The sequence below is a fragment of the Gymnodraco acuticeps genome, unplaced genomic scaffold, assembly GCF_902827175.1.
Source record: "Gymnodraco acuticeps unplaced genomic scaffold, fGymAcu1.1, whole genome shotgun sequence".
NCBI classification, from domain to species: Eukaryota; Metazoa; Chordata; class Actinopteri; order Perciformes; family Bathydraconidae; genus Gymnodraco; species Gymnodraco acuticeps.
Genome location: NW_022989919.1, coordinates 365,356 through 389,017, shown reverse-complemented (window position 1 = coordinate 389,017; position 23,662 = coordinate 365,356). Strand labels below are relative to the sequence as shown.

The 23,662-nt window shown below is 39.8% G+C and overlaps 1 protein-coding gene across 3 annotated transcripts in view; it reads right to left on the bottom strand.

The window, feature by feature from the left end:
- Positions 1-23,662, bottom strand: part of LOC117542275 (spondin-1-like) — a 149,305-nt gene that overhangs the window by 2,894 nt on the left and 122,749 nt on the right. For all 3 annotated transcript variants that reach the window (XM_034209839.1, XM_034209840.1, XM_034209841.1), the window contains exons 9-12: positions 20,150-20,290; positions 19,220-19,295; positions 10,932-11,114; positions 552-722 (exon numbers count right to left, since the gene is read on the bottom strand). In XM_034209839.1, the coding sequence (XP_034065730.1) occupies positions 552-722; positions 10,932-11,114; positions 19,220-19,295; positions 20,150-20,290 (571 nt within the window). The remainder of the gene's footprint in view (positions 1-551; positions 723-10,931; positions 11,115-19,219; positions 19,296-20,149; positions 20,291-23,662) is intronic.

Genomic DNA, 23,662 nt, shown 5'->3' with positions numbered 1-23,662 from the left:
ACGATGAGTACATGAAGATGTGGTGCAATGTCTAGTTTGTGTGATTTACGTAGCTTCGTTTTGGTTGCTCTTTAAGGAAGCCAACACACTGTCACAATAGAGTGGTGCAGGAATGAGTTCTAAAACCTGGAAATGAGTTAGCATGTTATCACTTCTGATCCATTTATATAAAAACCTGTCTGAAAATGAGCTGATTAGATTTTGGCCACTTTATAATGTCATAACGATGTTTTGGCTTGTGTAACCATTAGCCAATCACCTGAATCTCCTCCTAGAGCACCATTGTGTTCTTTTTAACCAAATATCTCTCAGAGGGGCGTGGGGAGGGGCTCCTTATTTTCATCTAAAGTAATCAGCACTCTGGAAACAGGGCTGAAACAGAGGGGATTATGGGATGCTGCAATGATCTGTTTGGTGTTTCAGACAAACACTTCAGACATGTTTTATATATCTGATACCTATAATATATTGATGAAAAACAGTATAATAGGGGACCTTTAAACAAATATGTATAAAAAAGGGATTCAATCTAAGGGTCATCTAAGACTCACAGCATTCATCGTTGACGACACACTTCTCCGTCTCCTCCGTCTGGAGCTGGCAGTTGGAGCCGTCCTCAGGGTACTGTTTGACATATCGCTCCCTGGACCTCATGCCCATCCCACAGGACACACTGCAGGCTGACCAGCTGATCCACTCAGACATCATGCAGGTCGACGGCTCTGTCAATCAGGCGAACAACAACAATATAGCAAGATGCAATAAGAAGAACATCCTGACATTTTATATTGGACATGTTTCAGTGTTAAATCCTGATGAAAACTAATACATTGGTAGATCCACTGCTGGAGTTGACCATTCATTTCAATGAGTAATATAGGCAAGGCAAGTTTATTTATTTAGCACCTTTCAACACAAGGCAATTCAAGATGCTTTACAAAAATGAAATACATTCAGACAAAGGCATTTAAAAACAGTCATTAAAAATAAAATAAAATAAACATTAAAAGACTGTCAAAGTTTTCCCCAAAACTAAGAAAATACCCATAGTCGTACCTAGTAACCCACTATAAAATAGTCGTACCTTGTATCCTACTATAAAGCTCACAATAGTTTTAGTAAAACTAAGAAAATGTACCCTATAGTCCACCCTCAAACTATAAGATCCTTTAGTTTTTTCGGAAACTAATAAAACTGGCGTCTAGTTTGACCCACAAACCATTTAAAAGTACTTTAGCTAAGTTTACCTGTGTCTTTCTAGGACTTTTTTGGTATGTATATATATATATGTGTATATATCTATGGTATATACTGTATATATACGCAGGCAAGCTTTGGTAAAATGTTTTTGTCTGCCACTGCAAAAAGTTGGTAGACTGTAACAGGAATAATGATGTACATTAGACAGAATCATGCCACTGTGGTTCTTTCACATGAGGAAATGACACTATTTGTGAAAGGGAAAAACATAAGCTTATCCCAGTGTTCTCCAGCAACATTTAAATGAGCATGTAGCAGTCAGACATTTCCAGTCAACCTTACAACCTAACTCTAATAATTGTGAATGATTAAACCTGTGTTTTATCATTGGGAAAGGGAGAAATCTTAACATTAATTTCAGCCTGCAGGTTGCATCAGTGTTTTAACAACATTTATTTAATGATAATACTTAAGGTAGATATGTGTATTACTTAAGCAGCTGTGATTGAAGTTGGCTGTGTTTATACAGTGCCAACCATAATCATAGTGCCAACCATAATAATAGGTCTATCAATGCAATCTCTCACTGTACGATGTTGGCCTGGTGCAAGCTGTCATTTATATTAAATGTGGATTCACTCATAATTATACTCTTTACTATGGTAGTTTCTATTATTCTGGATCATGATACATTTGATGTTTCCCAAAATGTCTGGAAAAGGACAGTCACTTTTTTTAAAACCATACATTGACATGGCAGTTATATTTTTCCCCTATGCGCATACAGTAGAATTTAATGTTAGGCTTCTTGGTGAGAAATACTTCCACCTGCCAACAGAAGATGTCACCAACCAGCTGAGCTACAGCTTCTCACAATTCTTACAAAGGCACAATACATTTGAATCATTACCCCATGAATATACACACAATTTAATAATAAATAAACCTATCTTTTTAACAAGTATGTTTCTTAATTTTCTCTTTATTTATGTATTAGTTTTTCTAAAATCTATTTGTTTTTTCATAAATGTCAGAATTTCTAAATGTGTTTTGATTTACTAATTCATTTCTGTTTATGTGTATTAATGTGGTAGCAGTTAACACACTAAAAACGTAAGCATACAATTACATAAATAAATAAATAAATATACATGGAAATAAATGCATATAATTATCTTATTCATTGAATTGAATTGTTTCTTTTTGTTTGCTCTGTTCATTGAAATACTTAAAAATGTATTACTCTAGGAAGAGTTTGTCCATAACATGAATAATGGGCAGCTGTGGCACAGGGGGACAAATGGGCATCTATCATCAGAGGGTCAGTGGTTCAATCGCTCCATTCAATATGTCAAAGTGTCTATTGGCAAGACACTGAACCTGTATTTCCCCATTAGGCATGTCTACGGTTTAGAAATGTATGTTAGTTGCTTGGATAAAAGAGTCAGATAAATGAAAATAAATGTATTGAATGCGGGGGTCTTCCATACATTCGGAGGAACATGTTATATAAAACATTGTGAGGACACCCATGTGAAATTTTTTAATTGGATGACAAGAAAACGTCGTCTCAAAGTTGAAGGTGCAATTTTCAAAGAGCTCTTTCTCAGAAACTGCTTCAACCATCTTTTAATAAGGCAAATTGCCTGAAGGTCCGTCGTACTCACAGCAGGGGCCTGAGGGAGTGAAAGTCAATATGCATGACCCTCGCTTGTATCAGCTATAAAATGAGCTGCTGCTTCTGTAACCAGGCTCCACTCTGTTGTACTTGATCACTATTAGCCCGCGTAACGCTTCAAGATCTCCCCATTCCTCACTTATAGAGTCGCTACACAAGCTTAATAGCCCTGTCTTTTACTGCGGTCCCCATTACGCACCTCTTCTAACAATGGAGCAGATAGTATATTCAAATGTTGTCAAGAAGAGGCCATTATGGGAGAACTAGACTTCTAAATAAATTACACTAATTAGTGAGCTCAGGTTCAGGAGCAGCTGAGCTGCCAGGTTTCACAACCCAGTCTCCATTTTCCTTCCATTCCAAATCTACGTATGCTTTGCCGCATCCCTTCGTCCCTTCATCTCTCCTCCCCTCTACATCCTTCATCCCTTCATCTCCTCCCCTCTACATCCTTCATCCCTTCATCTCCTCCCCTCTACATCCCTCATCCCTTCATCTCCTCCCCTCTACATCCCTCATCCCTTCATCTCCTCCCCTCTACATCCCTTCATCTCCTCCCTTCTACACCCTTCATCCCTTTATCTCCTCCCCTCTACATCCTTCATCTCCTCCCCTCTACATCCTTCATCCCTTCATCTCCTCCCCTCTACATCCTTCATCCCTTCATCTCTTCCCCTCTACATCCCTCATCCCTTCATCTCCTCCCCTCTACATCCCTCATCCCTTCATCTCCTCCCCTCTACATCCCTTCATCTCCTCCCTTCTACACCCTTCATCCCTTTATCTCCTCCCCTCTACATCCCTCATCCCTTCATCTCCTCCCTTATACACCCTTCATCCCTTCATTTCCTCCCCTCTACATCCCTCATCCCTTCATCTCCTCCCCTCTACATCCCTCATCCCTTCATCTCCTCCCCTCTACATCCCTCATCCCTTCATCTCCTCCCTTCTACATCCCTTCATCTCCTCCCTTCTACACCCTTCATCTCCTCCCCTCTACATCCTTCATCCCTTCATCTCCTCCCCTCTACATCCCTCATTCCTTCATCTCCCCCCTCTACATCCCTCATCCCTTCATCTCCTCCCCTCTACATCCCTCTGACCCCTCATTCCTTTATCCATCCTTCCCTTCATCCATTCATCCCTACATTCCCTTGACACACTTATCCCTTCCTCTCTACATCACTTTCTTCCTTCCTCCCTTCCTTAGACCTTTTACCCCTACATTCTCGTATCTCTCCTTCCCTCCCTCCCTCCCTTCATCAATACATCCCTTCAACACTACATTCCTCTCTGCCTACATCCCTTCAATTATTCATCCCTCCTTCCTTACACCCCGTCATTCCCCCTCATTACATCCCTTTGTCCACTCATCCCTTGATCCCTCCCTTCATCCAGTCATGCCTACATCCCTCCTTACATCCCTACATCCTTTCGTCCAATTATACCTTGCACCCTACATCCTTCATCCCATCCTATATCCCTCCATCCATTCATCCCTACATCCCGCTCATTTGTCCAATCATCTCCACTTCCTTGAATGTCTTCATCTGTTTATCCCATGCTCCCTACATCCCTCCCTCATACCTTAGTCCCATCCTAACTCTCCCTTAATAGATAACTACATGCCTCCTTCCCTACATCCTTTCATCCACCTCTTCTTGTGTCCCCTTCTCTTTTTATTTTATTTGGTGCATACTTTTTGTCGATACTTATGGGAACTTGTGTTCAGATAATTTTTCGACTCACAATACAAACTCTCTTACACTCTCCCTCTGTTTCTATCTGAGAACATAATTGCTTACCGGCTGTGGCCTAATAAAGCAGAACTAAGTGAATCATTTATAAAAGATACAGGTTCTTCCAACCCAGACGAGTTCTCCAGAGAGTGTTTCCTAGGAATATGAATCACCCAGGGCGTCGGCCCCCGCCCTGCCCCAGCATGAACCCTGCAATTACCAAACTCCCACCCAGCGCTAACGGAGCGCTAAATGAAAACAAAGTAGAGGGGTGCAGGAACAAAAAGCTACAGTGTGTGTGGAGCTATCTGATGTACATCGATAAGAAGACTTATGTGTGTGTGTAATGTTCCTGCAGACTTAAACATTCTGAGCTTCACTCGTCTGAAGTCAGGTAGACATCTTAAAAGGAAAGAAGGAGAAGACAGATACTGTGCTGCCTCTCAGCATTTGTTCCAGACTGACAAATTCATTGGAAATTGGATAAAGTCAAACTACTGGAGCTTTGTTCTTGTGTGTGTGTGCGTTGGAATGTCGTGAGTTGTTACTTGGAGTAAAGGAGCATCAAACTGAACACTTTGGGGAATTCAGAAAGAAAGACGACAACAGAGATACTGAAGAGAAAGTTGACTGAGTGGTTTAAAACACATCAGCTTTGATACTTAAATTACCGTGAAGCTCTACACTTTGTTTCTGTATCTTAATGGATGAAATTCATGAACGTACATGCCCCCATGTTGTCCCCATTATTTTTAACATAACGATGAAAAGCATGGTGCGTTCTCTTAGTCAAGGATAAGCCTAATCAAATCCTGGTTTAAGCATCCTGGATCCTCAGCATTAACAGCTGATCCACATAATCTTATGTTTCAGAGGAGTAATTACTGTATCCAATCACCAATGTTTACACTGTGTGATTAGGGATTTGTGTGTTGTGACATATGCTGATGATGTAACCATATTAACTTCAGCTGATTCCTCTGTAATCACTGAGCTGGCACCCATTTCACTTTCAGTTGTACCTTTTTTCAGTTAAACTGCAAGTTGTGTTATGGCTGCACAATTATAGTCCTGGTTTAAATATTCCCTCAAGGACATGAATATAAATTAAGAAGAGGCACACATTCCAAAGTTTAAGACAAAATAAACAAAAAATGGTCTGAAACAGCTGAGCTTTAATCTGCTTATTATTTTCAGGATTCACTGATCACCCCTCTTGTTGATATAAACACCCCAACTCAAGTATTACAAAAGAAAATGCAATCCTTGTGATTGAATGCTTACAATTTTTGTGTGATGAAATGCTTAAGCAGACTTTCAAACTGTCAGAACTATTAACTTTTTTTTAATAATTCTTCTTTGTGGCCTAAACTATTAATTACCTAAAAACACAAGTAGGTTATAGAGTGTTACAAATGCAGAAGTTTAACTTAAAACAAAGTGCACATTTTTGTTTTAAATGTGTATCTGTAATATTGAGAACAAGACAATGGGAGACATTGGTTAATCCTGTCACCCTATGTTTTTATTGGCAGACACCAATTTCATTAAGAGGAGTATTGACTACGATCATAGATGTAATAAACAAGCTAAGCCACATCTGATTTGCATAAAGTGTTGTTAACAGGACTGATGCTGGGCTGCTGTTAGACGTTTAGCACATGCTTTAATTGAAATCAAAAGAAAGTGGTGTCTGCTTATGATCATATAGTCACAACACAAGAGGACATGTATCACTCATGAAAAACAGAAGGTAAAAAAAGTCTGTCCCCTTGCTAAACTTGAGTACAGACCTAGTGTTAGAAACTTTAACAAACGTGGAATGTCCTTTAATGCCTTCCCTTAAGCCTTTTCATTGTCTGTAATATGTTAAACAGTTGTTGTTCTCGCCTGTGCTTGTCCTCTGAATCACTGTTTTGTTCATTTCAGTCTCATACTTTTTATGTGTTGTAAACAATAGTGCCTCCAATTGTAAAATGGCTTCCTAAAGACGTTTCATTTCATCTCTGCTGCAGGGATCATCTGCAATGGAAGGGTATTACAAGATTGGCCATTTTACAGTATGTTACTGTGTTATCATGTTAACAATTCCTAATTACCAAAAACCAAAAAGTTCAAACGAGGCCATTGGAAATGACAAATCAAAAAATTAGACATCATGAAATACCGATGTTTGAGTTTACAATCAAATTCGTCCTTTAAGCACTAATATATGTAAAAGACATTGCATGTCAAACTATTCAATAGTTGCAGTTAAGCCAATTCTTATATGATGGATAGGCTGCCATTGCCATAGACTACCAACATAAACATGGCGAAAGAGCAGTAAAAATGTGACTTATTATTAACCATATTATTTTTTTACCATTTGAATTCATTGTGCACTTTTTACTTCTAAAAAGTAAGTGAGTTTTATGACTGTGAATGCTCTTTGGTGAGGTAAGAGTTCCCTTTTAGGACATGTTAAGTGGTAATAAAAGTACAGTTACATTTAATGTAATGAGGTGAATAAAAAACGAGCTGTTCTCCAACTTTGGCTCTGTTTCTGGAAGTGTTTAGACAAAACCAGATAACTGTTATTTATTAATGGGCAAATTGCTGAGAATACTCGTGTCATTAACCTACTTTTTAGTTTAACTGTTTTCTCAAACTGTGTAATGTCTGGTTTTACTTCCTGTCTGTGTGTGTTTTCCAGCCTGTTTTGATTGTCTTATTAGTTTAACCTGTTTCCCATTAGCCCTAAAACCACCTGACCTTCTGTAAACCTGCACTTTATCCCCTCATTAGTTGTATCTAGATCAGTGGTTCTCAACCTTTTTACACCAAGTACCACCTGAGAAAATAGTTGGCTCTCCAAGTACCACCATATGACCAATGTTAAAATACAGTCTATGCACAGTTCATGCAGGACTCGGAGGCACATGTATTCATAATAGCATTATTTATTGTTCTCTCTCTCTCTCTCTCTCTCTCTCTCTCTCTCTCTCTCTCTCTCTCTCTCTCCTCTCAATCTATCTCCTGCTCTCTATCTCTCTATCTCATCTGCTACTCTCTCTCTCTCTATCATCTACTCTCTCTCTCTCTCTCTCTCTCTCATTTCTGTGGTGGCAAAGTAAAAAAGAAAAGAAAAAAGATAACAATTAAGGACAAGTGTGTGCTTTTTCAGCTTTTGACCTCGGTCACAGCCTTCTCTCCATTCTTTGAGCAAATGCCTTCTTCCTGAGTCACTTCTCTCCTCCATCACAGAGGCTGTGCATATTACTTTTGTGTTGCTGGCGGAGCCTGCGCTTGTGCTCGGTTGATGACTGTCCTCCTCCTCATTCACTTGTTCACTTTCGCGGGTAATATTCTCCTCTGTACCTCTCTTCCGAATACCTCCCGTTTTGAGCCACATTTTTAACATCATTCAGCTTTCTTCTTTCTTTAGCTTGCTTGCAACGTTCACTAATCGTTCGTGGGTAGTAAGGTCGTAATTAGCAACGCCAGAAATATATTTAAAAAATGTTTTCGTTTCTAAATCTAAAAACAACAATAACCTACTAGAATTCATTTAAACCACAGTTTCAATTATCTCAAGCTTATTTTCATTCGTTGTAGTATTTTGACAGTATGATTTATTTTTTAATTAATGTTATTCAATCAAGCCTCAAACTGATGTCACTTGTCCCTATAGCCTGTTTTATTTGAAGTTGTCTGAGGTCCTTACCACCAGCTGCTCTTGCAGTAATAAGTAGTGTACCTTAATGTCCCAAATGTGCCAATGTAGTGACTGCTTTTCGTCTTTTTGTTTACTTAGTTGTGTTTCCTGTATTTTATATGTCTGTACTATGTGTAAAGGTTAAAGGTGGGGTATGTAAGTTTGAGAAACCGGCTCGAGATACACTTTTTGTTATATTCCATGGAATGCTCTTAACATCCCGATAGCAATGAATATCTTAAGTGCTTTGACAAAAATCCATAAAAAAATGTCATCTGTGGAAGCCGTAGCGCTGTAAAAAGCACGACCAATCATTTTAGCCGGCCCGGCTAAAATAACTGGACGGCCTACCTGCCTGTCAGCCTTCCATCTGTGCACAAACTTATCTCGTGCCCTCATTGGTCATGTGCGCGTTCGTGTGTGTTAGAGGAGGGGCTCTGTAAGGAAGTGGCAGATTTTTTTTTCAAATTCTAGCGCACTCGAGCTGATTTCTCCAAAATTACCTACCCCACCTTTAAATAAAATAAAAATAAATAAATTAAAAAAATATTTTTTTTGGAAAATATTTTTTATATGTCAGATTCCTCCACCTACCACTAGCGAGAACCACCAGTTGAGAACCACTGATCAAGACCAAACCTTTAATGAAGGTGTTTGCTGTTAAGTGCTCCTGTCTTCAGCATTTAGATCCACCCTGCTCCACTTACAGTTGGTTATTTTCCAAATCACTCTAATTTAAGGCCCCGGCCACACGATATGACACTACTAGTGTCATATAGACCGTTCGGCCACACGAGGACGACCGAATACGGCACCAAACGACTGCGGAAACGATAACGGGTCCCAAGGTGGATAGAACGGCATACGCAACGCTCTCGGGGGTCCAACGGCTCCGTGTGTACGCCCTATACGATAATTTTCTGATAATGATGAGGCAATAGACCCGCCTCTCCCCACCTCTGCTGCTCACCCCCGCGTCAAAGTAAACTGCACACTGAATTCAGATCATTTATCTTTCTCTCGATATGGACATAAATGCGAGTGAAGTCTAATCTGACAGGACGGAGACACCTCTCAAACTACCTAAACTAGTTATAAATATGTTTATTTTTACTGTCGGCCGGGTCACTCATTACTGGATCAGCTGCTGCATGAAACAGACACTGACGCTGTCCGAAGAGAGGGAGGAAAAAGAGAGGCTCCGTGTATTTTATTATTATATTATATAGATTCGTTATTCATTTGTTTTAAAGCTCAATAAATAACAAAGAAGACCTTTGACCGGCACTTTTATAATTTTTTCCGGAAGATTTAAATTTTAATACACGTTGACTGGCGAAAAACTCTGCCCGGTTCCCACGGCCCCCACCGCGGAGAATAAACAGAAGGGCAACCATGACAACCATGCTTCTTCGCTGCTTTTGTGGAGGATGTTACAGCGCCACATACAGGCTCCTGCATGTACTGCAGCTTCTCCAGCGGTTGGAGCTAAACGGAGCGGTCTCGTGTGGACAGACACTATCCGGTGAATATTGCGTGTGGACGGAAGCTTTTTTGCGATTGCGTTTGCGTTAATCCTATGCGTTTAGTCGTTTTCGTCCTTGTGTGGCCGGGGCCTAAATCTTGATGATTCTACAAGCAAACATCATCCACACTACAAAAGCAGCAGAACCCTTACAGTCACACCCACATGTGGTCCCCTCCAAGTTGAAGGCCAGCCGGCAGACAGCCTGATTAGTAAGCTGGCCGGCTCTGTTGTGATCGGTTTATATCTCTATAATTCTACAAAATAACCTCTTCCCGTGCGGCTGATCACTGAGAGATGCATCCACTTGGGTGTTCCCCTCCAAGTTTAAGGCCAGCCGGCTGACAGCCAACTGACAGCCGAATGTCGTCTAAATGCCAGACTCTGGTAGTTTGCCCCCCTCCTCCTGGTTCCTTACTTGGCCGTGACTTGATACAACTGTTACATTGCCCATTGTTTGAATTGCAGGTTTTAACAATGATAGGGAGTCTCCGTATAATATTTCTAAAAATAAACGCTAAGGTTCACTGAAATATCGTTGTCAATGTTTATGCCATGGTTAACACAGTATGTTTCCCTCACACACAGCTTGAACTTCAATAAGGTGTCACTGCACTACTATCATTAGCTTTTCAAGTAAACCTTGAAAGTACTGTAGTTTATATTATTAATAACATTTTTAACTCACCAGCTTCTATGGAGGGAATATGATATAACCGTTAACTAGTGTCGTTATTTTATGCATACAAAAATCAAGCTGTTCTGTGTCTGTGACGGAAGAACATTCTCTCCTGGCAGATATGATAAGACCAGCTGAGTTAAACTGCGACAGCATCCATCAGTGCTTTAAATAAACCATTGCAGCTGGTTTCCTAAGGGCCAAAGACTTGTTGAGCAAAGGAAAATAATTCCCAGCAGGGACCCTCACCGACCTGCTGAGGCCCTTATAGATGGTTCCATCTGTTCATTACAATTACAGTACAGTGCCTAGCTTAGGGACAACCTTACCTACATTTTTCACAACTGTGGTCTCCCACATCCCAACCCAATTCTCATAAATCTTCTGTATTGTATGTCTGTGTGGGATTTTACCCTCCATACTGCATCCCGGGCCCATGCAGGGCTGGAAATCTTGAGTGTGGGGACACGGCACAGAGAGGTCCAGCTGGGCCTTCAGCATCCTCTGCCTCATCCTGCGGCCTTTTTCACACGTGGCGCTGCTACAGGCCGACCAGGGAGACCAGGCTGAGTAGACACATGTCTCTGGTGTGTCATCTGAGAGAGAAACACAAAGGGGTGTTAAGTGAATGCAGGAGATGCCAAAGAAAAAAGGCTTTTTAGTTTTTCCGTTCAAATCTTGTGCCCATTCATTGATTGTGATGCTTTATATTTTTTAAGTAATGGAGCATAATCAATTTTCTTCAGTAGAAATATATTTAGGAGATTTTAAGATATGTACAGTGATGTGCCTGCCCTTGCTATTCAAAATGTACACTAAAGGACAGCAGTGTTTGCAGATATCAATTTGACTACAATCTTACTTCATACTTTACACCTCACACGAAAAGTTGAGTCAACATTTGCAACATAATGTAGTTTAAAAGATTCTAAGGCTTTATTGTCATATGCAAAATATGGACTGCACAGTTGTTGGCAATACAAAAGGGGCTCTGTTATGCTAATTGTTAGGTTCATATATGCATTTTGTGCTTCTACTATGACACGTTTACATGTTTTAATGTTCAGAAAGGTCTTTATTTTTCTCATACTGCCTGTGCTGCTAAACCTCTTTCCACCCTCTGTCTGAAACCAGAGCCCAGTCTTGGTCAACCACTTAGCGATGTCAGAAATGTCCGGGCCCTTAGCCTATCACGTAAAATATGTTGGATGCACAAGTATCACATAGTGATATCATTATGTTACAGAAGTTAGCAAAGTAGTCCAATGGAGGCGTTTCAGGAAGGGGGGGGGGGGGGGGGGGGACGATGGGGGTGGGAGTGTGATGGAGAGAAACTTTGTCTGGAGGGAACCCAGGGATTTTAGCCTTTGCAGACCATTTACATCCACAACAACCTATATAACACACTACAGGGAAGGGAAGACCCCGAAAGCATTTCCAGCCCAGGCTAGATCCTCCACAGATCATATGGTTGTCATTACCATTTAGAATCTGCTCAGGAAAGTTTTGTTTCATTTTCATCCCACTACAACAGCTCAACTGATTTGTCACAGTTAGAGGAGGGGGGAGAAGATTAGGCTGACATTTATTATTTCACAACTTGTCCAAAGGTGATTACTGCAAGTACTGGACCATTAGGAGCCACAGAGTGACATCTGAGAGGGAGAGAACAGATGGAGTGTGAGCGAAAGAGAGGATTTGTGAACGTCTCGCCCAATTATCAGAGCGAACAGAGCTACGAGAAGTAGCAGGGGGACTGGCTTCAATTAAAAATGCTCTCTCGGGTTCAGAGAGGCTGAGATAATGAGGGGAGAGGCGAGAGAGAATAGAGCATCAAGCCTCAGGGACAAACCTGAGTGGGTCCAATTCTCTGGGATAACGTGTGATGACAGAGGAGAATGAGGGAACAAAGGAGCTGGAGAAGCAGAGATGAAGGTAAGAGGGGAGTTGATGTGTAAGTGAGAGCAGTGAAGCTCCGGCAGACTTTGGGGACCCGTTTCGTCTCCGTAGTGTCATCTCATACAGAGAAGAGGGGAAACGAGCGTACAGGTAGAGTCAGAGAGGAGGGAAAGAAGCAAATGGTCTATGACTGACTGAGGAAGACGTGTGTTAGGCGGCAGGAGATTCTTGTTAAATTGTGCAGTGTGGGTAAAATCCTGCATTCTGCCCTTGCAAGGCCACTTAAAATAGCCACAAAGTGTACAGTCCCAACACGTCATGCACTGTTTGTACTGTTAGCCCCTCTGTGGTTTAAAAAGGACAGAAGGGACAGCTCATCTTGTAACTATAATGTCACAGCAGTGATCAGAAAAAGGGCAGGGTAATAACAGAAAATAACTAGTGTGTTGAAATGTGTTCTATCTTTCCAAAAAGGCACACCCATGCACACACTTTGACACGCACTTGTTATTACTGTAATATGTAGTACTATCATTTTGTAATTTAGTGGCCTACAGTATAGGCCACTATACTATAGGCCGTGTTTTCCTTCGTTTAGAACGTTTATGCGAGTTAAGTTCCCGTTTCTATTCATGATTTTGTTGGAAAGTCACATTGGAATAGACTGCTAAAGTGGTTGACGTGCAAATGCATTCCAACGGCAAAAAACACTAAGAATCTATTAGGAGAAACGCACTGCTTTTTCAAAAACGATGCAAATATGAAAACAAACATGTGCCAAAACACATGCAAATGAAGACACATCTTCATTAACGATGACCAAACATGCGCAGCGTTTACTGAAAGCGCTGCATAAACGAACATGCTGCAAATACAGAGCAAGAGGCTCAAAACACAATGGAAACAGGGACACTAAAAAGTGATGCGCACAGCTGGGGCCAGACTGTTATTGACGTTTGGGGGTTATAAAAGTGGGCAAACATCCCTGGAAATGTATGTAAAATGTACGTTTTATTGACTTTTTTAATCAATGTGATCACATGATTCCTTCCGAAATGATTGCGGATCTGCTGTAAATGAGCGAGCTAATGTAGCTAACCTAGACATTTCAAATATACTGACAAAGTACTTACATTAATGGAACAGATTAACTGTGCTAACAGTGACAGTTGGCCAAGTAAAAAGTGAAATCTATAAAGAGCCCAATTACAATGGTTAGAAAGGAAACAACTACATAATGTCATTGGAGATCAATGATTGGTGTACATTTTTGGTTTAATTCACAACATCACAAACTGTGATCTCCTTGGCTTCTCAGTGTTTTATATTTCAATGCAGCATCTGCACTCACTATTTAGATTTTTACCATTACAACTTCTAACTTTGATTGACGGTAAACTCGTTAGCATCATAGTTCTGCTGTGATGAAGTGTTTCCTACAGATGTACATGTATTGACCGGCAGGGTCCCCATTGTTTATTATCTCCGTCCTCTCGTGGAGGCCTGAACCCATAGTTATTTACTTTTAACGTCTTTTTTCTAACTAAAAGTAAAGAAAATAATTTCTTCTGCATCTTTGTTGTTTGAGGCAAGGGCGCCGGAAGCGGGGGGGCCAGGGGGCCATTGGCCCCCCCACTTTTCAGCCCTGCCCCACATTTTCGCAGCAGCAGATGCCGCGGAAAACTGTACAAATCCCGTTTCAATAATTCCCCTCTACTCTAAAAGTCGCATCTAAAACGCGATCTGATCTAGCTGTGTATATTTTGTTATTTTTGATTGTGATATTCAATCTCACTAGCTACAGGCATGTTTGAAGCTTGTAAAGGGAAGATGACAGCTCTCACTGGCCACTCTGCTGTTCCTCAGCGCCGCCCCCCCTCCCTCCCGCTGAAATTATGAATGTAAGAGTATAGTAATCATAGATAACACGGCAGGGTCCGTTACAGTTTGTTTTTATCTGATTTCAAAGTCTTGGCTTTCAGAATATTAAACTTGTTTCGGCAAATTCAGATGATAAATACAACTTTGAAGCTTCGGCATAATTACAAGCGGAGAACTGAGTAACTTAACGTCACAGCAGGCATAACAGCAGCCGGTGTTTCCTGTGAGTGCAGTAATCCAAACGAAAATATCTTCCCTCTGTAGTATTTTGATCATTTGCTCCGCTAATAATCAATCAGATCGATGGATTCCAGAGAAGCGAAAACTTTAAAGGCCTTTTTCTCAAAATGATGACTCTGTAACAGTCATTATATAATGTGACATATTTTGCTTAATATTTGGAGTAGCCTACGAAAACAATCCTGATATCATTAGAAAGCTAGGAATCAAAATGTGTCGGGTCAATGCGACTGATTTCGATGGAGCAGGTCAAAATAAAGTAGGCAGACATAACAGGAAGAATATGTAGGCCAACATTTTAATCCAATCAAATAGGACATTGTCACACCATTCAAATGTATCCATGTAAATTATAACCAATAAAAAAGCTTAGATTTGTTTATTTGTTACGTTGTTTACTTTATTTGTTACGTTGTTCTGTGTGTGTCAGCCGTTAACCCAGAGCAGGGGTCGGCAACCCGCGGCCCACGGGCTGCATGCGGCCCTTTAAGCCCTCTGCTCTGGCTCCCTTGAGCTTAGACAAACATAAGAAGGAAATAAAATAAAAGTATTTGTAGGACTATTTATATTTTGTTGCATGGTTGAAAATGTTTCGTATCTTGTATTTTGAGGTGATACTGTGACACATAAATAAAAAACAAAACGGTTTTAATTAGGTCAACTAAAATATGCGTCACATCCTGCTACGGTCCCGCCTGAGCGCCTTTTCTTGGAGGCGAATAACCTGACCCCCGGCTCGACGAGCGAACTATGGATAAATCAAAGAAAAGTACCGGAGGAACACAGGATTTAATTCTGTGTGGACAGAGTTATATGCTTTCACAGCAAACGATGCTGGCTTACCGGTATGTTTGATACGTAGAGAGAAGTTGTCAACGGTGGTGCAGCCTTTACGTATCGAGGAACAACAAGGGAGAGGAAGACAGCTGACGATCTTCAGTCATAATTCAATGGGGTATGTAATTTATTTCAGAAAACACTTTTTGTTATATTCCATGGAATGCTCTTAACGTCCCGATAGCAATGAATATATTAAATGCTTTGACAATAAATACATACAAAAATTAATCTCTGGAAGCCGTAGCGCTGTAAAAAGCACGACCAATCATCTGAGCCGGCCCGGCTAAAATAACTGGATGGCCTACCTGCCTGTCAGCCTTCCATCTGTGCACAAACTTATCTCGTGCCCTCATTGTGTGCGTTCGTGTGTGTTGGAGGAGGGACTCTGTAAGAAAGTCTGAAGGAAGAGGCATATTTTTTCCGGTTGTGTATTTTCAAATTCTAGCGCACTCGAGCTGGTTTCTCCGTTCTTACCTACCCTACCTTTAACTCTTTTTATGGTGCAGCTATATGTTTTATTTATTTCAAAGTGGGCCCATTTTAATTTTCCTTCAAATGTGCAGAGGACTCCCCAAGTGCTGTGTTTAATTTATTTTAAAGTAGACCTGTGTAGTATTTTTAATTCTCCTTATAAGAGTTATTTGTTTCTTATTAGAGGTTAACAGTTTTATATCATGTAATAAATAGCCTAATAAATGCAAAAAAACTGTAGTTTGTGTCTGATATAACAATAAAAAACTATGAAATATGTTTTGCGGCTCCAGACAACATTTTTTTTTGGAAAAAGGAGCAAAATGGCTCTTTTGGTCAAAAAGGTTACAGACCCCTGACCTAGAGATAGAAATAATATATACACTTGCAAACATGTCAGAAGAACCAGCGCAGAAGAAAACTAAATACAGTCAATCTAAACTTAAATTTAACAACTGGAAGGTCACATCCCTGACATCCACATCTCCGGAGCCTGGACCTTCTTGAAACAGCGAAGCCAGATGAACCCAAAAGAAGCCAAAAGCCTTTTTTTAATTTTCACAAATAGAATTAAGGTTTCACAAATCTAAAATCGTGTTATAAAGAATCTTTAGAGTCTCTGGGATATTCCAGTCCAAATAAATCGGCTATGCAGCGATTTAAGAGGTTCAAACACGTAGGATTGTTCGCTCAGTGCTGTCAATTAAATGTCCCTTAACTTTCCCCTTAACTGCCGAATCGGATGCTCTGAATCGGAAGCCAACTTCAGCGTCGTAAGCAGCAGCTCTGCGGCCGCAGAAACTGTCAAAACCACCACCGCCCCCACCGCCGCCGTTGTTGAACCGAAACAGGCTGGTTCCGACTGCATGGAGGTTTGTTGTCGGGACATTGAGGCGGGTAAAGCTGTACAGCTAACTATCGGAAAAAAGGAGACCGCTAGTAGATTATTTGGGCAAAGAGAAGGTACTTCAACGCAGAATGGTACAAAAACAGAAAGTGGTTAATTCTTTGCAAAACCACTAAACGATACTGATAAATTGCGATGTTAACAACCTCATGATAACCTCATATTTTTTTAACTTAGGATCATACCTGTGTTTAGTCTAGAAAAAGGTAATTGTGTGCATTTTATTATAAAGTTGTGTATATTTACAGACTGTTGCACAAACTAAGAAGCTTATAAACATCAGGTTTAAAACTAAAAAAGCTTTACAAAAAAGTAACACAATTAAAGATGTTTGGAGTTTTATTTGAGTTATTCATTTACATTTTTTGTCAAAGAGATGCTGATTTGAAACCGTTGTTACATACAGTTACGGCATTTCCTGTTTCTGCCGGAAAGAGGAGAGGCCGTCCCAAAGCTTGCTGCTGTATTTACTCCCTCCATCTGACAGGAGGGAGCCTCATGTGTCACTCCACGGAGTTCACTCCGTCACGGAGGGGGAGTGTGTAGGGGTAGGGTGTAGACGGGCGTGGTTTGGGATTGGGCCATACACACGCACTTTTTTTGCCCCCCCCCACTTCTAAAATGAATCCGGCGTGCCTGGTTTGAGGTGCAACGATACAGCAGCTTTTAGGCATGGTAAAAAGGTTTGTTTCCTCATGGCACCAATTCTTTTGATTCTTCTGTTTTGACTGGAAAGTGGGGGGGCCGTCATTTTGCCAGGCAGTGACATAGCACTGCTGTCATATATAGTATGTCAAAAGTTAAACACATGCACCACTAAAGCTCAACAATAACAAGTCAGTACACATACAGTAATGAACTGTAAAGTAGAGGTTGTGATTCTAAAAAGGAATTTTTCTCACCCAAAGTGCTTTGACATTTCTGAAAATGTTAATAAAATGCAATATGATCGCTTTTTAATGGAATGTAATTTGAAGAAAGCAGTCTGGTTTTAACACCCTTTAAATAAACTCCTCCGTTCAATGTGATTAACAAGCTTATTTCCATCTGGCAACCTTCCAGTCCCAAGCATCCCCAACCTTTAAGCTCTATTACCCTAGCCTAGAACATAATAGTGCATGCAGCTCAGCTCATAATAATGGTGGGGAATAATATAGTAATTAGTATTTGTCAACATTAGTGTGAAGGATTTTCTTCATTTATTCATAATGCTTTATTAGGGTTAGAATCAATATTGTTTAACTCCTGTTTGCCTACAAGAATTCTGCTCACGGGATTAGCCTAGTGTCTTTAATCAAGCTGTTGATTCAAGGTCAGCTGTGAACAACGAACATTCGTTTTGTATCCATCAGAAACCACCATGGTATACATTTGAATATTCACTTTTATATTCGTGTAGAGCATTAAACTTTGGATTCATGATTGCTAAACTATGCCTAGCACAGAAAAGAAAAACAGCAGCAGACGGAAAGAGGTTAAAAGAAAGAGTGCTGGGCGTCAAAGAACTAAAGACATACAGGAAGTAAACACGTACAGGAACTAATCAGAAGAAGACAGACAGGAAGTAAACACATACAGGAACTAATCAGAAGAAGACAGACAGGAAGTAAACACGCACAGGAACTAATCAGAAGAAGACAGACAGGAAGTAAACACGCACAGGAACTAATCAGAAGAAGACATACAGGAAGTAAACACTAATATATTAAATAGGAATAATATGAAAATGACGGTGAACATTTAGCGAATGCATACGTCCTTGTTATGTTTATAAGAGAGATTTGCTGATTCAAATAAGTTAGTAAGTATTTTTTTAGGTGACAGAGCTCTAAAATGTTGAATATTTTTGTTTTGTCGTGGTCCTTCTATCCCCCAAACATGATAACAAATACCACAGCAAAAATGTGGGAGAGAGTAAGACTTTATTTGTTCCTTCTGTTTTTGTGGTTATACATCAGAGATAAAACTCTCCGCTGCAGACAGATTTCATATGCAGCACCGCTGGAACATCATTGTCAGGAGTGACAGGATCCCTGATGCGTCACAGAATATAAAGTGTGTCTGATAGGGACTTGACTGGCTCTGCAGCCGCCCTCTCACAGCGGGGGGGATAACTGCCAGATGTGTTTTCTGACCAACTGACCAGATCACATCTGAGACTAAAACCAATTGTGACTTTAATGACTTTAATTTTTCCTTGAGCGTAATAAGACACTGAACCATAACTTAAAGGAATGCAATATCATGTAATGACAGGGTCTAAGTAATTAGCTTAAACGCTCCATTAAGCCCTTAGAGTAAATTAATTATGTCTAGTTTGGGCTCTTTCACGGAAGATCCGTAAATGAAAGTGTGTGTGTGTGTGTGTGTGTGTGTGTGTGTGTGTGTGTGTGTGTGTGTGTGTGTGTGTGTGTGTGTGTGTGTGTGTGTGTGTGTGTGTGTGTGTGTGTGTGTTTACAGTACCTTCCTCCTTGTCCTGCTGTCCAATATCAGCTACGATGTCATCTATGTTGTCTGGGACCACATTGCACTGCTCTCCCTGCACACACAAAGACAACTGGGGTAACATCCATCACACACACAAATGTAGCCCTAGCTTCTTAAAATACAAAACTATCTTCAAGCCTAAACTCTTGATTTAACCGTTGAATGTTTTTTGTTCTATTGATCACCATTGGCTGTGTCTATGTGTAAATGGTATTCCATGTATTTTGGGTCAGCATGGTTACAGTAGGGATTGTCAATGCAGTTCTTAGAGCGGAAATTAGGATTGCAATCAGAAACCTCAATGCAGATTCCTGTTGTGGAGGTCATGTGAGTTTCATGAGATTAGAAAAGCCAACTTGCATGTAAATGCTACTGGTGTGTTGCAATGTTTAAATCACAGGTAGAAAGTTAGATGAACAAAAAATCACCAGTGATAGCTAATGGCCATCCAATGTACCCTATCCTAACCTTAAACCTACATTTAGAAAGAATGAAATACAACGAAAGATACATTAATACAATGTTTTCTGTTGATGTACATTTTTTCTTTATTTACTTTTATGTTATCAAATTATTATTATTATTACCTACGAGATATAAATATTTGTAATTCTGAATTTAGGGTTAGGATTAGGATCGGTTACGCCGGATAGCGACTTGCTAAAGCTGGCAACATTTCTTATGTAACTTACTAATACTTGTGTTTTAAACATTGCACTCTTATTGGTAGGATACTAAATCCTTGGCTTGTGACATTCTTCTCCAATTTATTTCTCAAGAGTCTACCTCTGGCAACATTGCTGTAAATGTTTGGAAGTTGTATAAAAACGTGGAACATGGTCTTTTTCTGTGTTTTTATTTCTTTATACATGCATTCTTACTTTAACATACTGTACTACATTGTACCTTTCTAGCGATGCGTTCCACCACCAGCTTGGCGATGGGGGTAATTGCCCCTCCCTCAGGATCGTAGAAGGGGCTCTGGGGGTGGTCTAAACTGGTCAATGGGCGGATTTTCTCCTGAGGAATGGTGGGCTTGTTTGGTGACTGGAAGAATCCAAAACAAGAGGGTAGGTGAGTTCAGTATTTAATAGTTGAATCTGCAATGATCAGTTTTCTTATATTAGCTATGGCTCAAATGATTATGGGTCATGTACAAATGTTTGCATGTAGTGACCAACTCTTTAGTACTCCTCAACTCTACAGAGCATTTCTGTGCTTTTCAACTCATTGTTTTGATGTAACAGTTTTGGTTAAGTCGTATTGCTCTGTTTTACAACAATTCTGCGCAGATGTTTTTGGCAAACAAGCTCTATAAACTAACTTTATGATTCATACCAAGCACCCAAACACAGTCCAATGAAGTGAGCGGAGCATTTAGCTCAGAGAGATAAAGATTTGTCCCACTGGAGACCAAAACAAAGCCAAATAAAATACTAAATACTGGGCCTATATTACATTAGTTGACACAAGCATGACTCAAAATAATGCTATTGTTGGTTCATGTCTGCATGATGTGTAAAAACTGCTTTGTAACAGAGTTGTCAAGACTCTTATAGTTCATTAAAACCAAAGTCAATGTGAAACTAAAGGTGAATCTACTCTGACGTCTCTTTAACTATCAGGGGGAAATGGACGTGTGAAAATGAGATGCTGCTGGGGAACTCTTTCCACCCTCCCACATTAGCATTGTGCACTTGGTGTGGAAATGGTTGATGTCCTATAGGAAAACATCTGCTCTTGTATGCTGAGAGACGGCCTTGCCTCAGGCGTATATGACCGAGTCTTCCGCTGAGCAATGATAACAGTAATTCAAGTTAAACAGCAGAAATTCAGGACATGGGAATTGTTTGTGGGACAAGAATACTAATCTTATATCTGCATATAATATCAGCATATCTGTAAAAGAGGCTTGTAGAAAGACAACAACATGATTTTTCTTAAGAAAGAAACGCATGTAACTAGAAATAATTAAAAGTAATAACACACTAACACAATATCATGCCTTTAATACAAGATCCATTCACTTTCTCAGGTGTTTGGTAGCATATGTGTTTTCTTAGAGCTTAAAAAAAGTTTTACAGAGAGAAAAGATAAAAACATGTGACAAACATTCTCTTTGTTCCTACAGTTTCACTCGCTGTGCTGTTTCAAGTTTCACACCAACTTTGTATCGAATAGATTCAGGAGTAATGAATAAGACAAAAGGATGACATCTACAAAGAAAGTATCAGAGGAGATATGAAGTTACATCTTCCCGTTCAGCGCTGTAACAACAGTGTTGATGATTCTCTTTGTAGTGAACACAAGTTTTTTCTTGTCTTACTTTTTGGTTTCAAGATGTTGTGCAGTAGAAGACCAAACAGAAGACATTCATCTATTGTTTGAGATCATTACAAACTGCACATTTACTTCTAATTTATGCAAACAGAAAGAAGCTTTGAAGTCTTTGCTTTTCATAAAGTGCAAATTTGAACAAGCGTATTGTCTAGAAGACGTGTACTTCCCTGTCTCTGTCCGTAGGTGGCAGTGATTTAATGTCTTCTGTTCAGTATGATGCATGGATTATCTGATGGTACATTTGAAAATAATTGTGTTTTTAAGGGAACACTCCCAAAGAGTAAGACATTATTAAGTTGGATACCACAGTTTAAAAGACCTTCAAGGTCCAAAGAAACACTTTGTCTAAGTGCTGAACAGTTACATAATTGTGATACTCTACATTTTATAGAAAGACTGAACAATGGCAAATGTACCTTAATCTAGTGTGAAAATAAATACTGCTGTATAATCTATGTTTCCTTTGTCTATGTTTAGTACCATGACCCTAACCCTAACCCTACTACTATTATAATATCTAAGATCACAACATCTTCAAATTTAGAATGCACATACATATACTGGACACCATTCAAAGAAGTGAGCGCCAGTGTGTTTCTGAGAGCTAAGGAAACCAAGTAAAGGCCCTGGTAAAAAGGCAAGAAATAGTAAAATGCATTGTTGGTTGAAAGCACCAGAACTCCCAATTTAAAAAGTTTCGGTTTTATGTTAGAAAGGATTTGAAAGGGATGTATCACCTCCTTCCAGCAGGATATGCTCCTTGCTTATTCATGATGTTGTAAACTATAAATACATTGTTGTATTTTTTAAATAATGAAGATGGATGAGCTGTTTTCAATTCAAGGATGTGGAGAGCTAAAGAAGAAGAAGTGTGGCACAGTGGGCTAACAGCCAGCTGGAAGTCAAGTGTTTGATGAAAGTTCTCTCTCTCTCTCTCTCAAAAAGCAATGTGATGTGTATGTTAAAATATTGGAATGTGATACTATATACGTTAATATTGGCAGTAGCAAAAAGCTTGTGACACATAGAAGCTCGAGACATTCATGAGTGTGGTACTTATCATCGTATCATCGTATTTGATACTGTAGAAAAAAAGGTGAAAACCTCTTTAGCTTGTGTTAAAAAAATATTTCAGGCATCTAACCAAAAACATGTTAAAAAATGTTTTGATCTTGAGACGAGGGAACCAAAAGCGGTAAAAGGTTAACGTAACTCTGGATTTTAGGACAAATTCTTGCATCACTCTATAGCCAACTGAGCAGAGTTTTTAAGCTAGTTACAGTATTTGATCAGCTAGCCCATTTTTATCCTCTACAAACCTCCAACTCTAGCTTATGTTAGTTAGCTAGCATTAGTTGGCTAGAGATGATACATTAGGTACATTAAAGGTGGGGTAGGTAATTTTGGAGAAACCGGCTCAAGTGCGCTAGAATTTGAAAATACACAGCCGGAAAAAATCTGCCACTTCCTCACAGAGTCCCTCCTCCAACACACACGAACGCGCACATGACCAATGAGGGCACGAGATAAGTTTGTGCACAGATGGAAGGCTGACAGGCAGGTAGGCCATCCAGTTACTTTAGCCGAGCCGGCTCAAATGATTGGTCGTGCTTTTTACAGTACTACGGCTTCCAGAGATGACTTTTTTTTATGGATTTTGTGTCAAAGCACTTCAGATATTCATTGCTATCGGGATGTTAAGAGCATTCCATGGAATATAACAAAAAGTGTATCTCGAGCCGGTTTCTCAAACTTACCTACCCCACCTTTAATATAGCTTTTATAAGTTATTTTAGAAAACAAAATAACAACGGTCAGTAGTTAGCGAGCTTACAAAAGTGGTGTTATAGGCTTACATTTTTAAGCTAACATTACTGATTTGGTTATAATCCATGAGACAACATGTAGCATTACTGATTTATGTCAGTATTGTACTTAAATACTTTTTTGGTTAGCATTATTAATTCCCTTTTTCTTGTGTCTTCATGTCTTAGTGCCTTTGGCCACCGGAAAACCCCTCTTTCATCATTATTTCATTACAGACAATTCTCTAGTGGTCCTTTGTAATGACAACAGCTT